The 15713-nt window shown below is 38.6% G+C and overlaps 1 protein-coding gene across 1 annotated transcript; it reads left to right on the forward strand.

Moving 5' to 3' along the window:
- Positions 1–1146: 1146 nt before the first annotated feature.
- Positions 1147–7301, forward strand: LOC113526520 (nuclease EXOG, mitochondrial). The gene is made up of 6 exons (XM_026913630.3): positions 1147–1382; positions 2001–2150; positions 3775–3914; positions 4149–4225; positions 4313–4427; positions 6671–7301. The coding sequence occupies exons 1-6, from the start codon at positions 1256–1258 to the stop codon at positions 7112–7114; spliced, it is 1053 nt and encodes a 350-aa protein (XP_026769431.1). The 5' UTR covers positions 1147–1255; the 3' UTR covers positions 7115–7301.
- Positions 7302–15713: the final 8412 nt, after the last annotated feature.

The following is a 15713-nucleotide window of genomic DNA, read 5'->3' on the forward strand; positions in this document are numbered from 1 at the left end:
CTGACTTGTTTGTCCAGCACATCACACAGATGCTGAATCGATTGAGATCTGGGGAATTTGGAGGCCAAGTCAACACATTGAACTCTTCGTCATGTTCCTCAAACCATTCCTGAACAATTTTTGCCATGTGGCAGGGCACATTATCCTTCTGAAAGAGGCCACTGGCATTAAGGAATACCATTGCCACTTGGTCTGCAACAGTGTTTAGGTAGGTGGTATGTGTCAAAGTAACATCCACATGAATGCCAGGACCCAAGGTTTCCCAGCAGAACATTGCCCAAAGCATCACACTGTTTCCGCTGGCTTGCCTTCTTCCCATAGTGCATCCTGGTGCCATCTCTTCCCCAGGTAAGCAACGCACATGCACCCGGCCATCCACATGATGTAAAATAAGTGATTCATCAGACCAGGCCACCTTCTTCCATTGCTCCATGGTCCAGTTCTGATGCTCACGTGCCCATTGTAGGCACTTTAGGTAGTGGAAAGGGGTCAGCATGGGCACGCTGACTGGTCTGTGGCTATGCGGCCCATATGCGCTGTGTGTTCTGACACCTTTCTGTCATAGCCAGCAATTTGTGCTACAGTAGCTCTTCTGTGGGATCAGACCAGATGTGCTAGCCTTCGCTCCCTACGCACATCAATGAGCCTTGGGCGCCCATGACCCTGACAACGGTTCATAGGTTGTCCTTCCTTGGACCACTTTTGGTAGGTACTAACCACTGCATACCGGGAACACCCCACAAGACCTGCTGTTTCGGAGATGCTCTGACCCAGTCGTCTAGCCATCACAATTTGGCTCTTGTCAAAGCCACTCAGATCCTTCCACTTGCCCATTTTTCCTGCTTCTAACACATCAACTTTGAGAACTGACTATTCACTTGCTGCCTAATATATCCCACCCCTTGACAGATGCTACTGTAATGAGATAATCAATGTTATTCACTTCACCTGTCAGTGGTTTTAATGTTATGTCTGATCGATGTGTGTTCACCTGAAAAATGACATACCAGTGATGTAGAGTAACTGTGAGACTTGGCTCAGGTCTGTAACTGGTGTGTATTTTTTTCTTTGTGGCCACAAGATGGAGATGTGAGGGAATCCAGCTCCTCACTGAGTTCTTTCTCTCTCTCTCTCTCTCTCTCTCTCTCTCTCTCTCTCTCTCTCTCTCTCTCATACAGCATTTGCTCATTCAAACGTTCAGCCAGTTGGCTCAGCAAGAAACGAAAGCTAAATTTCAATTCATATTTGGAAGAAAATGGCCTCTGGTCTTAAATTTGTGCGATTTTTTGGTGGTTTTGTGTGTGGAGTCACTGTTAGCACTGGTGCTAGCGTGGTAGCAGTTAAACTATATCTTCAGCATGAAGAGTCCACACAGGAGAAAGGTAGCAAGCTAACAGCTTACATAGTTTTATAGCCTCACATAATATTCAGCCAGTGGTTTTTATTATCTATAACAACACGGTTCAGAAGTCAGTTGGGCTGTTTAATATCTGAATAGTAGCCATTTTGGCTTAGGTACAGCTTTAGCTGTTGGACCGGTCTTGCTAGTAGCTATTGTTTAGCTGTTTCTTGTTCTATGTATCTATGCTTGCTAGCAGTTAACAATTAACAATAACTTTAAATATGATACAAGACAGTAGCTGCCATGTACCTGACAAACACAAAGTAACATATTATCCAGTTTTACTAAAATGTGCTACTCTTGCTGCTCCTGGTCAGCTAAGTTTTTTTTTGTTTGTTTTTTAAACTAAAGGGTGGTTGCATTCCAATCGGCTCCTTAATGGATAAGTAGTGCACTAAGTAGGGCGGAGAAGACACTACATAGTCAACTACATCCTGTAGTGCTTTTCTAAAAGGAGTTTTTGGGATCCATTCAGTGTTTGCCAAACATGTTTCTTTCAGTATGAGGAAGTGTAAGTGAGATCTTACTTGGCCAATAAACTGTGTATGTGTGTGTGTGTGTGTGTGTGTGTGTGTGTGTGTGTGTTTTCTCTCCCCAGAGAGTGCAGTACAGAGAATCATTAAGCTCTATGGGCTCCCTGTGGATGGAGCTGAGACCAGATATTACACCAACCACATCTTGTCGTATGATCAGAGCCGAAGGACACCGAGATGGGTGGCTGAACACCTCTCTAATGAAAAACTACTTGGTAAGTTGTAGTGCACCATAATTTCTTTCTTTTCTTTTTTTTTTTGCCTCGTGATCTGGAAGGGAGCTCTCTGAACCATGGATATGGACCTTGGAGCACCTTGGAGCTGTAAAACATCTTCCTGAATATCCAGAAAGACTTTCTGCAGTCTGAACAGCAGAAAACCCCTATGAAATTCAGCTGTTTCTAACTGAATTCTAGCCATGATTATTTCGAGTCTTGACTACACCTGAATGAATAACATGAAAAAAACAAAAATCTAAATAAAGTAGGTTATGGAAAGAAAGTACGAAGATCTGTCTGGACCACTGACCACTGGACCACTTTCTTTGTTTAAAACTCATTTAGGTTTGTCACTGTTGTTTGCATCAGGTCCATGGAGGACTAGTTCTTAGGCCACGGCCTGGGTTCGATTCCTGGCCAGGGATTGTACAAGACAGTGCCGGTGCCAAGCCCGGATAAAATTGGGGAGGGTTGCGTCAAGAAGGGCAGTCGGGAAAAAAAAAAAAAAAAAAAGAACGTGCCAAATCAAATATGCGGACAATAGTCCGTAGTGAAGTTTCTATTTTGGTAGCAAGCTTAGTTTACTAGCGAAGTTTCACCTGCCCTGCACCACTTGGGGGTTCTTTCACATGGGCAGCGTTCAGTCTGTTTGAATCGAACCCTGGTGAGTTTTCTTGGTGAGATTGGTTTGTTCAGGCAAGTGAGAACACAGCAATCACACCAAATCAGACGCTACAAGACTGCCCGAGTGGTCTAGGTTCAGTTGCAGTTTTCGTTTATTTGCTCTTTGGTTTGGTTTGGTTTGGTTTGGTTTCACACTGTGTAATAATGAAACAATGAAACTGTTTCATTCATTGATCAGAAATAGGGTGACAGAAAAAAGATAAACAAACCTCTGCCAAAAAGCATCCAAGCATGGAGAGCCAGGACTCAGTGAATTACTAAAAGATTATAGTTGACATATACTGATAACTAGTTTAAAAAATTTGTGTACACATCCATCGTTTATTTTCTCTTTTTGTTTGTAGGTCCAAATATGTAGACATGCGCTATATGGCCAAAAGTTTGTGGACACCTGACTGTCACACCCGTATGTGCTTTTTGAACATCCCATTCCAGATTTAGTCCCCCTTTACTGTTATAATAACCTCCACTCTTCTGGGAAGGCTTTCCACTAGATTTTAGAGCATGGCTGTGAGGATTTGCCCATTGTCTGGGGTGCAGTTGGCGTTCCAGTTCATCCCAAAGGTATTCAATGGGGTTGAGGTCAGGGCTCTGTGAAGGCCACTCGAATTCTTCTACTCCAGCCTTGGCAAATCATGTCTTCATGGAACTCGTTTTGTGCACAGGGGCATTGTCATTGCTGGAACAGATTTGAGCCCCTTAGGCGGGAAACATACAAAGACATTCTGTACAACCTTTGTGGTCTTCTTTGGGGAAGACCCACCTATGGGTGTGATGGTCAGGTGTCCACAAACCTTTGGCCATATAATTTAGCTAATCCTGACTTGCCTACATCATGACTATAGCAACCAATGTGGAAATGCTGGAAAAATGTGACAGCATTTCAAGCAAGCAAATCAAATTCACTTTTGATTGTTCACTTGCTGTAATTTACTAGGAAAAGCAGACAGAAAGCACTGCAAATTCAAGCCAGACCCCAGCATCCCAGAGCTGTTCACAGCACACAATGAAGACTACCTTGGCAGCGGTTGGTCTCGAGGACACATGGCACCAGCTGGCGACAATAAATTTTCAGAGGCAAGGCAACATTTATACTCATAAGCTGTTATCTCAATGATTGTCAAACAAAATGAACGTAGATCAGATAATATATTTCCTTTATACCCAAGCAATATTGCAGTTATAGTGTTTAATATACAGAGGAATAAAAGCCTAATGAAATATAATATTGTTCAATATTCCAAAATACAAAGCCTTATAAATATAGCTTGTGCTTGATCATGTCAGTATAACTTGTTTATCTTTGAACAGCAATCCATGGCGGAGACATTCTATCTGTCCAATATCGTCCCACAGAATTACGAAAACAACGCCGGTTTCTGGAACAGGTAACGAGTTATATCTGATTATAGCTGGAGAAAGATAAATCGGAGCATTTTTGCATACTCGTACTAACAGATACGTCTTGTTTTAAGGTTGGAGATGTATTGCAGAGAGCTGACAGAGAGGTTCAGAGATGTGTGGGTAATTTCAGGCCCACTTACTCTTCCACAAGCAGGAGAGGATAAAAAGAAAACCGTCTCTTATCAGGTACATGAACATGGTGCACTCTTTTAGAGAGAAGGTAAGCTCTCGCTACAGGGTCCTGGAAAAATAAATTAGTATGAAAAGGAACTTTTTGTTTTTTCTTTGCTTATGTTCTGGTGACATTGCACTAGCCACACAAATAGTGTCTCAGTGTACAAATTCTACTCATTAATGCCTTTTAATCCCATAAATGATGAAGTCAAAATTGGTGTCAGTTGATTCCCCACAAAGTTAACAATTTGTGTACCAGTAAATGTTTTTGCATTTGGGCCTTAGGTAGGTGTGTGCAGTATGACACAGAGAATAAGACACATTGCCGTATGATAAATGACAGGTATTGTCAGTACTTTTGCAGCACTCATCACCATATCCTTTATATGACAAAGAGATTTAACCAGATAAAAATAGTGTCACTCTATATCAAAATTAAACAGTAGTGTTTAATTTAAACTGCATAGTAACAAGTAGCTGATTGGATGTTAACAGTTGGAAGTTAGTATGGTTCTTCAGTATCATGAAATTAGTAAGTTGGGTAAATTAGTGTTAAACGTGTAGTTTACATGGTGTTTAAATAGTGTGCAACTTTATTGTAAATGTATTCATTTTTCATTTCCCCTACTTATTCAGAATTTAAAATTCCTTAAATTTTTATATTTAATAATTCCATTAAATGGTCCTACTCTTTTGCTGATTTTGTGTAATCATACAAAGGACATATAATGTATATTGTAAAACATTAAAACTTATCATGCTATAAAACATTTTCTGTAGCTGCTTGTGATGTAAAGCTGCAATAAAATTGCACATACGAAATGTTCTGGATTTTCCTGCCAGGTTAAATTATAAAATTAACACAAAGCAGCCACCTTTGTGTCACAAATGTGTATCTCAGGTTTTTTTTTTTTTTTTTTTTTTTTTTAATAAATAGACTCCTCCAGTCTGTCACTGTTTGCAGATATCCTGATAGCAGATGGGTAGAGTGTAGGGATTTGATTCCAGCACATGACCAGTAGATGTCAGCAGTACACTTGTGCATTGCCCGGTGCTTTTACAATGGCACTTCATATATTCTCCTGAAGGTATTACAGCAGTATTTCTTGCCCGAAGTAAAGTTGTGTTTTGTCTTAGTGAAGCATACCTGAGGTTGTAACATAAAGCTTGGAGGCATGGCACACTCCAGGGTAAACTCTGAGAGTGACTATTTACACTGAATTAATAAATAACTGTACCAGATGTCTCTGAGCAGACTGGGTGGACATGGATCTTACATGGCTGTTTGGCTGATTATTTTTAAGGACGTGTGCATAACAGTAGCTCCTTACTGCCCATAAAACATGATAAAGCTTGAATGATGTATTCCACAGTAAGTGTTAAATGATTAGATAAGATAAAATGGGAATTCACTTGTTGATAGGTAGCAGTATATAAGTAAGTATCACCAAAGGTAAAGTACAAAATGCAAAAAGTAAAAAGTACATAAGATAAAATTACAAAGTGCCACTAACAAATGACTACAAAGTAAAAGCGTTCAATCTACAAGAAGGCGGAATGAATGATTACTTCACTTAATATAGTACTTAGAGGTTTGACATGATTTTTGACATGTGAATGAATAAATATTCATGTAATAATAAAAATAATCATCACGCCCAGAAGTGACATAGTGGCATATATACAGTATTATTAGCAGAAGCAAAGTTTAGATCGTGAAATGGCTGTAGAGTGGGTTGCAAACTTGTGTGTCTCCTCTGCTCTGTGTGAGACACGAGAGGAGCTCCAGCTGGCCAGGGAAGGAGTTGGCTTTTCCGTTAAGGCTAAATCGACATAGACAGCTACCCCCAGGGCTAGTGTGTATCATAAATTGGCAGCGACAGGAGCCATGTTACCTTGATCTGTGCACACTCGGGCACTAGGAGAGACCGTAGCTTAGATACGTCCCTTATTTCCCTGGTGCCTCTGTGGAATGAAGCAGTTGTGCCAGTGTGGTTTCTCCTAAGCAATTTGGGAGAACGTGTTAGTTCTGATGACTTCCTCCAAATGCTTACTGGATTATTATTGTTATATATGTATTATTATTATACAGATCATATTATATTTAATGTACAGTGGACACACTGGTGTGGTTTGTTTAAGTGTTTAAGAAACGCTTACTCTTGCTCCTTATTCTTAAGCAATAAAACTAGTCCACGTTTATGAATGAAGTCTGATTTAATCTGTCTTTAATGTTCCACACATGACTCAATCAGCTGATTGGAAAAGACGACGTGGCTGTACCCACTCATCTGTACAAAGTGATCCTTGTGAGAAAAGATCATTCGTCTGACGTGCTGGCTCTCGGTGCCTTTGTAGTGCCGAACGCTCCCATCGGTTTCGAGCATCAGCTGAAGGAGTACCAGGTGAGCCTCACAGAGCTGGAGAGAATGGCAGGCCTGACCTTCTTCCCTAAACTGGACAACAGCCAGGATGTGAAGAACCTTTGCCTGCTGGACTCCTGTGAGCTCATGGACTTTAAGCAGTTCACGCTGTACATTACTGGCCGTAAGGTGAAGGGTGTCAAGTCCTTGGTGAAGCTGGAGAAGATCATGGCGGAGCTCAAGGAAGCCAGTATCACGCCGGATGAATACTTGACTAAAGTGTACTTTGAGAAGAAACAAGAACTCTTACAAAAGGAAAGCCCACAGGTCAAATGAGGATAAGGACATTTTGAACTGCTTTGTCCTGGTTCAAAGTCAAAGCGCTTTTATGATGCATTCTTTATCAGGCACTTATTTTAACCATGTTTTAAAAGTTTTACATTTAAAGAGAATACAAACAAATCAAAATATTGGAACTTGAATCATATTCTCAGGGAATGATGATAAATTTATTAGAAAATTATTCACTTTGTGTCTCATTTGTCTGTTTCAGTTTTGACTTAAGACTTTTATTTTATTCCTCTGTTTTTGTTTTGTCTGGCTATACGTTTATAGAAACTGGCTATACCTATTAGAAACATTTTAAACTTGTTTTTTAGAGGTCTTTATTATATATTAGCAGCCTTTGGCGTTTTCATACTGCAGAGGAAATGGAGAAGTAGGTTAGCTGTTAAGGTTCTGTGCTAGTGACTGAAAGCAGAACCTGCTCTCCACCCTCCCTCTGCTTCTTCTGACAAAGGCGCCCAGTTTAGCTGTCATCAACTAAATAAATAAATAAATAAAATAAACGACAAGTTCTATTTCCGGGGCTTTCAAAATAGTGTTGATACATGGGAAAAAAAATTCCCTTGAAACCTGGTATGCATTACCAGAGATTATATTGTTTTGTAGCTCAAAACAAATACACTGTATGGCCAAAAATATGTGGACACCTGACCATTACACCCATATGATTCTTCCCCAGACTGGGCTTTTTTTACCCAACATCAGTGCCTGACCTCACTAATTCTCTTGTGGCTGAATGAGCAAATCCCCACAGCCACACTCCAAAATCTCACTGAAAGCCTTCCTAGAAGAGTGAAGGTTATTATAACAGCAAAGGAGGACTAAATTTTTTATCAGATTTTTCAACAAGCACATATTGATGTGATTGGTCAGGTGTCCACAAACTTTTGGCCATATAGTACCATATAGTACTATGTTTCTAAAAATATTAAATAATTTATTATTATATTTATCTGAAACAAATCCAATTATTTAAAGTAGACAGAGGCAGAGTTCCTGTTGTAATTGAAAGGGTTAATTTAATATATATTTTGCTTTAAGGCCTACATCATACTGGCTTCATTTAAGGTAACATATTCATGATTTAGCTTTTCAAGCAAAACTCATCTATGCTCATGTTTATTAAGAACTACGTACAGTAATTTTGCTCAGGTGATCTTTCTGAAATTTGAATACGAACACCATACATGTGCTGTATGTCCTCAGCTTTGGTGACCGCCCTGTTATTTCATTTATATCTCCCATGAGAGAAAATCCTTTAACTGCCCTGGACTGAACAATTGTGAGTTCAAATTCTAGGAAAAAAAAAAAGCCACTGCTGGGTTATTGAACTGCTCCAGTGGGAATGTACAATGGCTGACCTTGTGCTCTGAGCCACTAGTTGGGATATGCAAAAACACCCAGCTGCTCCCTTGGGAATGAACAAACCTAAGAAGTACAACAACAACAAAACCTGTGTTGTAGACTGGTCTCTCTTTATCTGGTGGGATTGTGTCACTATTGTTTCAGGAACCGTATTGGCGCTTGAAATCAATGGGGTCACAACAACGTGTGGTACACATGACACACATGTAGCCCCTACCACAGTGTACTTGACAGTCAAATGTCAAAATTAATTATAAGTTTATCTGTTATTCTATTCAAAATAGACCTGTATATATAGTTTTGTTAAGTGTTTGGAAACACTACATGTTTAGTATATTGGCGTGCAAAGAGACAGTGGTTTTTGCCATATTTAGAGGTACGTTACTCTGAATCCTGCCAGTGGACATTTTGGACACTTCATTGCACATCCTTTTTTTTTTTTTTAATTAAAGGATGTGGTGATTTGAAGTGCAAACAATACTATCCAGCTTACCAGCCTGTGCACCACTGAATTATATGACCTGTCTCTTAGAGGTTGTGAGCACAGAAAGGTCAGGGGTTAACTGACTGTTATGCTAAGTAATACTAGTGGAAGAGTCTACAATATGTTGGGAAGTAATTCTCACTATATTTGAACACATGCTCAGTCAGAAGCGATAATAACAATGACAGATTGGGAAATATAGACTTCTAGCCATAGACTGGAGGTTTTAAAAAAAAAGACTCTAAAATACTCTGTGAAACCTTTTTTTTTTAAAAAAAAAAAAACATACCCAGTATCATGTCAAATTATGAGGCTTATCAAGCTTGCAGTCGTTCTACATTTTAATTACACACTTTTATTGTTTTGTGTATGTCAACTGGTGCCAAGAATTAACAAGAGTGCTATATATGTGTTTAGTTCGAATTTGCTTTGCGTATTTAAAAGATGTTTGAAAATGCTTTGCGTATGTTTTACCTTAGAAACAAATGTATCATTACTGTATTACACAAATTAAAAAAGTTGACATGCTAACCTCAGGCATTTGTTCCGCTGTCACAGAGAGAGAGAACTATAGTTGCCATGATTCCGGTGTACTATTTTCCTGGTTTCTCCTGTGATTTCTCCACTGGTTGTGCTGCCTCAGCATGTTTTAGCTCTGAGACAGTGATCAAGCACTGAGCAATTTTTTTTGCAAGCGAGTCACATTCAGAAGTTTCTTTGCCAACATTGCAACTTCTGCAAGAAATTCTTTTCTCCTATGAAAATATTTTGAAGAAGCTAAATAAGTCACCTTTCTGTAGTACAGTTGTTATAAAAAAAAAAAAATTATTACGAAATAGTAATATTGCTCCATGATATAAATGTCAAAGCCCACTGTTCTTGTTCGACTCTGTGACTTTCTCTCTCACTAGTAATGAGTATCCTGCCTCGGAGGAAGTGTTCGAAAGGCACCGATGGGCTTTCGGCAGATGTTCAGTTCACCAGGTGTGTATTCATCTAGTGCTATAAATCAAAGCAGGATGTTATTATCATATCTGATGATGAGGCTGCTTGGTTAAACTGTACCTGGCTAAGAATTAGGAACATGCACAAAAGGAAAGTCACAAAATAAAATGTTGACGTGATAAGGCATTTATTAAGCTGTCAGAGAGCCCGAGGTATGGATATCAGTGCACAGTGTGCTTCTAGACAGTGATCAAGCACAGAGTGTTTTCTCTTGCAAGCAGGTCACAAGTTTGCAAACATTGCAATTTCTGCAAGAAATTGCATGTTTTTTTTTTCTCTCATGACATCTTTTTTTAAAGTCGGTGTATTTCTGTAGTTCACCTATGAAAATACACTACACTGCAAAGTAAGCCCAAGTTGCTGTTTTTTTTTACTTTTAATTTTCATTTCAAGGCTTTCAGAAATACACCAAATAAACTTTTTACTTACTTTTGTAAGTGTGTACAATACGAAATGAAGTAGCGAGAGTTGCTTGCTGCGTTGATTCAGTTTAAAATGTGTTTAGAATGATATATATTGGCGCACGTGTTAAAAGTGTTAATCGTATTTCTACACCTGTGGCGTAGCCTGTGTTATGTGAGCTCGATTAGCTTGCATTTTAGGTTCGAGGCAAGGATGCTATCTGTCCACCTGTACGTACATGTGCTGATGTGGAACAGGTGCGTGTGCCAAACCTGGCTGTAATTACCAGCCGTGTCCCTGCACATTCTCACAGCTCAAAACAACAAGCTAGGCAACCGTCGTCCCTTTCAAAGACAGCGCAATTAGTCAGGTAGCGTCTTTATTTTGGATGACGTTATTAGCAATTTTGTTAAGTCATTAACAACGTTAATTATTAACGTGTAGTTGTAATATCGGTTTTTATGCCCAGAGTTTTACCATGACATCAGAGTTCTATAAATTTGAGAGTAAGTAAGAAATCTTTAATTGCACAGCACCACAATACAGTGAAGCACTTTCCCAGACCTTCATTACGGTCAAGTGCTTCCCTGTACTCGCTGAAATAGAGGACTGAAATAGACACAATAAAAACAGCACAAAGATATTAATAACACTGTTATTGAAAAATGTTTTAAGGAAGAATAATGATAAAATCTCATTCAGGTATTATCTTTTGCAATTTGAGTTTTGGTTCAGTAGAAACAGAGACTTTACTATGGTCAAAGTGTTGCTGGGCTCAAACCATTCAAACAAGTTTGTAGTTAGTCCTTAAGAGCTGCTGTTCTCTTTTCGCATTTCATAATTGGATATTTAAACCATTAAAAATCCCACTGACTTTCCATCTCCTCATCAGTGTTCATCTAAATTCAGGGCCTTCAATGACATGTCTCTTAAAATGACAGTTTCCCAGCAACAATGTTTGTAACTCTGTCCCAGGGGTCAAAAGCTTTAATACAGGCAAGAGAAATTACACGTTTTGTCTTCTCGTGTGAAGTATATAGCAAAATGCATGCTGGACCTACCTTTAAACTACATTAATAATCAGACAGTCTTCTTTAAAGTACTGTTAGATCCAGCAGATGGAGATATAGCTACCTTAATAACTCACTGTGGCTCAGTGGCTTTACTGAAATACACTTAACATACAAATATTTGCTTTTTTATTATTATATTTTTGAAATTATTTTTTACAAGAGATGTAGCCAGATTAAGGAATCTAGCCATGTTAAATAAAAAAAAAATGTTAACCAGGGCGCATAATAAAATATCAAACACCTCTAGAAAAAATTATAATATCTATATAAAAAAATTGATATGTTCTATTATTTTATTGGTGTTATTATTTTTTTTTTAAATTATTATCAAAGGAATATAAGATTATTAAGCATATTTCTAGAAACTTTTCAAGCTATTCTATTGGCAGATATGTCTACTTCTTTCCAGAAATAAACGTTTGGAATAAGCAACACTATCTGCCAATTTCTAGCTTGACATTAGTAAATTGTAATAATAATTAGTAGTAATGTCTAGAAATATGTTTAATAATGTTTTTTTAATAATGGCAAATGACAAATTAACCTTTATTCAAGATTTTTTTCCATTATTTATTTATTTATTTATTTATTTTTCAGTGTAGCTACTCTAACATGGTAAAACGTTCTTCAACATTTCTGTAAATTATTATTATTATTTTTTTATTATTAAAATTTGGCTAGTCAAATCTTATTTTAGTAGCCAGGCGACAGCAAAAATCTTGCAAACTGTTTTACACTGAGTTTTACACCTGCAATTTTCTGGTACAAAGTTTGTGCTAGCAGTGCTATCTGTCCATGTTTTTTATTATTTTATTGTCGAGTGTAATTTCCTCTTGTAATAAGACATGGCAGTAAAAAGCATTGGTCAGGATATTTTGCTTTTGATTGACTTTGTGAAGAGTCTGCTTACGGAGTAGTGAGAATCCCAGAGCCGTCTCTTCATGAGCTGCCTTTTTGAATTAGTCTAAGTTTACCATCCTACAAGACATGAGATGGAAAAAAGGCTGCTGACTTCAGGCATCCTTGGGGACAGCTTACATCCTCAAAGGAACTTGCCTTGATGCGACTGAGAAAGAGGAAGTGCGTGCATTCTCTTGTCTGATTGGCTTTTGTTGGTTGTTGTTGCTCTCTCTGAGCCTCCTCTGAGACAGAACTGTTGGCCTTCATCATTGCTTTGGTTTTTTCAGTTTGGCGGAAGTCATGTGAGTTGGACGCATTTACAGATATCATCACCTGAAAAGGTTTTGCAGGTTTCCTAAAAGTATACGTTCTGTTCATAGATATTTGAATGATACTAATATGAACAACGTGTTGCTCAATCATAAGCTACAGTTGTGTGCAGGTGCTGCAGTGAGAAAGACTGCATGACTATTTAACGGGAAAGTGTGTCGCGTGTTTATGCCTCTTACTGGATTTATAATAAATGACATAAAGTGCAGCAACTCTTGTTATGTTACAGTGTGTAGTGCACTTATATGGGGAGTAGGAAGCCATTTGGGAATCAGTCTTTCTTCTCAGGAGATGGTCTCTTGGGGACTATCCCCATTTTCCCCGTCCTTGGCTTGGGTGCTTACAAAGCTTCGTGAGTTATATGTTAAACATGTGGTATTCAGGGATTTTTCAAACAAACAAGAACAAAGGGGCCTCGATATTTTGTGCTGTCAATTGCGAAGATCACTGTGAAGATGCTCACAGGTATTCTTCAGCTGTTTTTTTTTTCTTTAGTACAATTGATGTTCCTTAACCTCAGTTTGATAAATTGGTCCCTATTTCAAAGTCAGATGTGTAATTTATCAAAGTGAAAAAACAAAAAGACAACCATGTGGTTTGGGTAAGAAAATGTAATGCACTGTTGGTTCATAAGACATCTGTCTTAGCATAGAAATGTGGACAGAGTTCACATCTTTTAAAGCATGTAATTCAATAAATACAGTGAATGTATGGATAAGGTATGTAGAGTCAGATCCACAATAATTGGTATCTATATGTATGTATGATATATATGTATATATATCGGCACTCCTGTGTTTAATACTTTGTGCAATGGCTATGTCAACAGCTTGATTTTGTCGTCACTGAATCATTTTTGTGTGGATTTGAACATGTGGGTGTTTGTGTGAATGTTTTGTATTATTGTCCTCCTGGAAAATTCAGCCATGACCCAGTTGTAGCTTATTGGCAAATATAGCCAGATTCTCATTTACGCTCTTTGCGTACTTCATGGAGTTCATGATGCCGTGTATGCTGACGTGGTTCCCAGTGCATTTGGAGTGAAAATAGCCCCACAACATCCGAAGATCCTTCACCATACTTAACAGTGGGGATTAGGTTTTCTTTTCTGTATAACCGTCCTTCTTTTTATGTCAAAACCACTTTGAATATTTGATGCCAAAAAGCTTATTTTGTTTCATCTGATTACAGAACCTGGTTCCACTCAAAATTCCAGTAGTACCTCCTGAGCAGGCACTTTGCTGTTTGATGAAAAGACAAGGCTTTCTTCTGGAACGCCTTCCAAATACACGATGTGGCTGAAAGTTTGTGGATCCACCAGTAATGGTCAGGTGTCCACCATTAAACAAAGACCAGTACAGGATGTCTTTGTTTGCTGTAGCATTACAGTTTCCCTTCACTGGAACTAAAGGGCCCAAACATGTTCCAGCATGACAGTACCCCTGTGCACAAAGCGAGGTCCATGAAGACATGGTTTGCCAAGGCTGGAGTAGAAGAACTCAAGTAGCCTGCACAGAGGCCTGACCTCAACCCCACTGAACACATTTGGCATGAATTGGAACGCAGACTGCACCCCAGGGCCTCCTCAACCCACATCAGAGGCTGACCTCACTAATGCTCTTATGGCTGAATGAGCACAAATCCCCACAGCCGTGCTCCAAAAACTAGTGGCAAGCCAGAAGAGTGGAGGTTATTATAACTGCAAATATGGGACTGCATCTGGAATGGGATGTTCAGCAAGCACATATGGCTGTGATTGTCAGGTGTCCACAAATGTTTGGTCATGTAATGTGGTTTGTTGACATGGAGGTGGTGTTTAATTTGGTGGAGACTTGGTGACTCCAAAATACCGTAATCTTCTGCAAATCTCCAACCATAACACTTGGAGAGATTTTTGCATTTCTAATCATCCTCCTCATCGTGCCCTGGTGCAACATACACGTCTTAGCTCGTGCATGCAGGTTCATTAGAACACTGCTTGCTTTAAATTTCTTAATTATTTGTGTAAGAGTTTTCTATTGCTTGATTTATGAAGGTCAACATTTCTCATGTGCATTCTGTAATCTTTCCCATGTCGATGAATGACTTAGAGAATTAGACTAAGTTAGCTTTCTCTCATATTTTCAGTGTGAGATTAGGCAAATTAACCAAAAAGAGATTTTCCTTTAATACCTTTTTTTTGGGGGGTTATTTTTTTAAAACCCGTCTTTACTAAGGGTGCCAATAATTCTGTGGTTACCAGAGTGAGGCATTTGCGTCTATATGCTGGGAGTGTCCTGCGAATTTAGAGGGTTAGAACATTTGCAAACGTTTGCTATAAATGATACTCGGGCTTAAAAATAAGCCCAAGTGACATTATCTTGCAGTTGAAAATGTGTAAGAATTAACTGAACGTAATGTGTACAAAAAGTTGAAGATTAGGGTTAAGGGTGGGATTAGGAGGCGTACCATTTCTTTATATGACTTTATTCGTATCTTTTGCTCATTTTCTCTGAGATCAGGTTAAAGTAATGAGTATCTCAGCTTTAATGAATGTAAAATGTATTTACAATTTAACAGAAATCATTTAATTTGAATTTATCTGGTCTAATGAGGAATTATATAAACTGAAGCATAAAGGGAGTGCAGATTAGACTTGGTACGCTGATTCTGATAAAAAAAAAAAGGCAAAATTTAGAAACTTTCGTACCACTGGCCATTCCTCTTTTGGTTAAGGACTTCACAGTAAAGTTTTGAAAGCAAAACTTGACTTTTGTGAACACAGTAGTTGTTGAGGGAATAACACACCCAGTGGAGGAAATGCTGTCCCTGTCTGTATCTAGGACATTTGTGAAAAATGAAAGAGAATGTTATGCACACATGTTTTTTTTTTTCCCCTCACAACAATTGTTTGATCTATTGTTCTCTTTACCTGCGTAATCTTGTGAAGTCATGGGCATTATTTATTCCTAATAAAGCCCTGAAGCAGCAGACTGTACTCTGCACTGGTTTGGTGTGTGAGAGGGGTGTGAATAAGTAGTGCAGCAAACAA

The sequence above is a fragment of the Pangasianodon hypophthalmus genome, chromosome 1 (genome assembly GCF_027358585.1).
Source record: "Pangasianodon hypophthalmus isolate fPanHyp1 chromosome 1, fPanHyp1.pri, whole genome shotgun sequence".
In the NCBI taxonomy this organism is placed as follows: Eukaryota; Metazoa; Chordata; class Actinopteri; order Siluriformes; family Pangasiidae; genus Pangasianodon; species Pangasianodon hypophthalmus.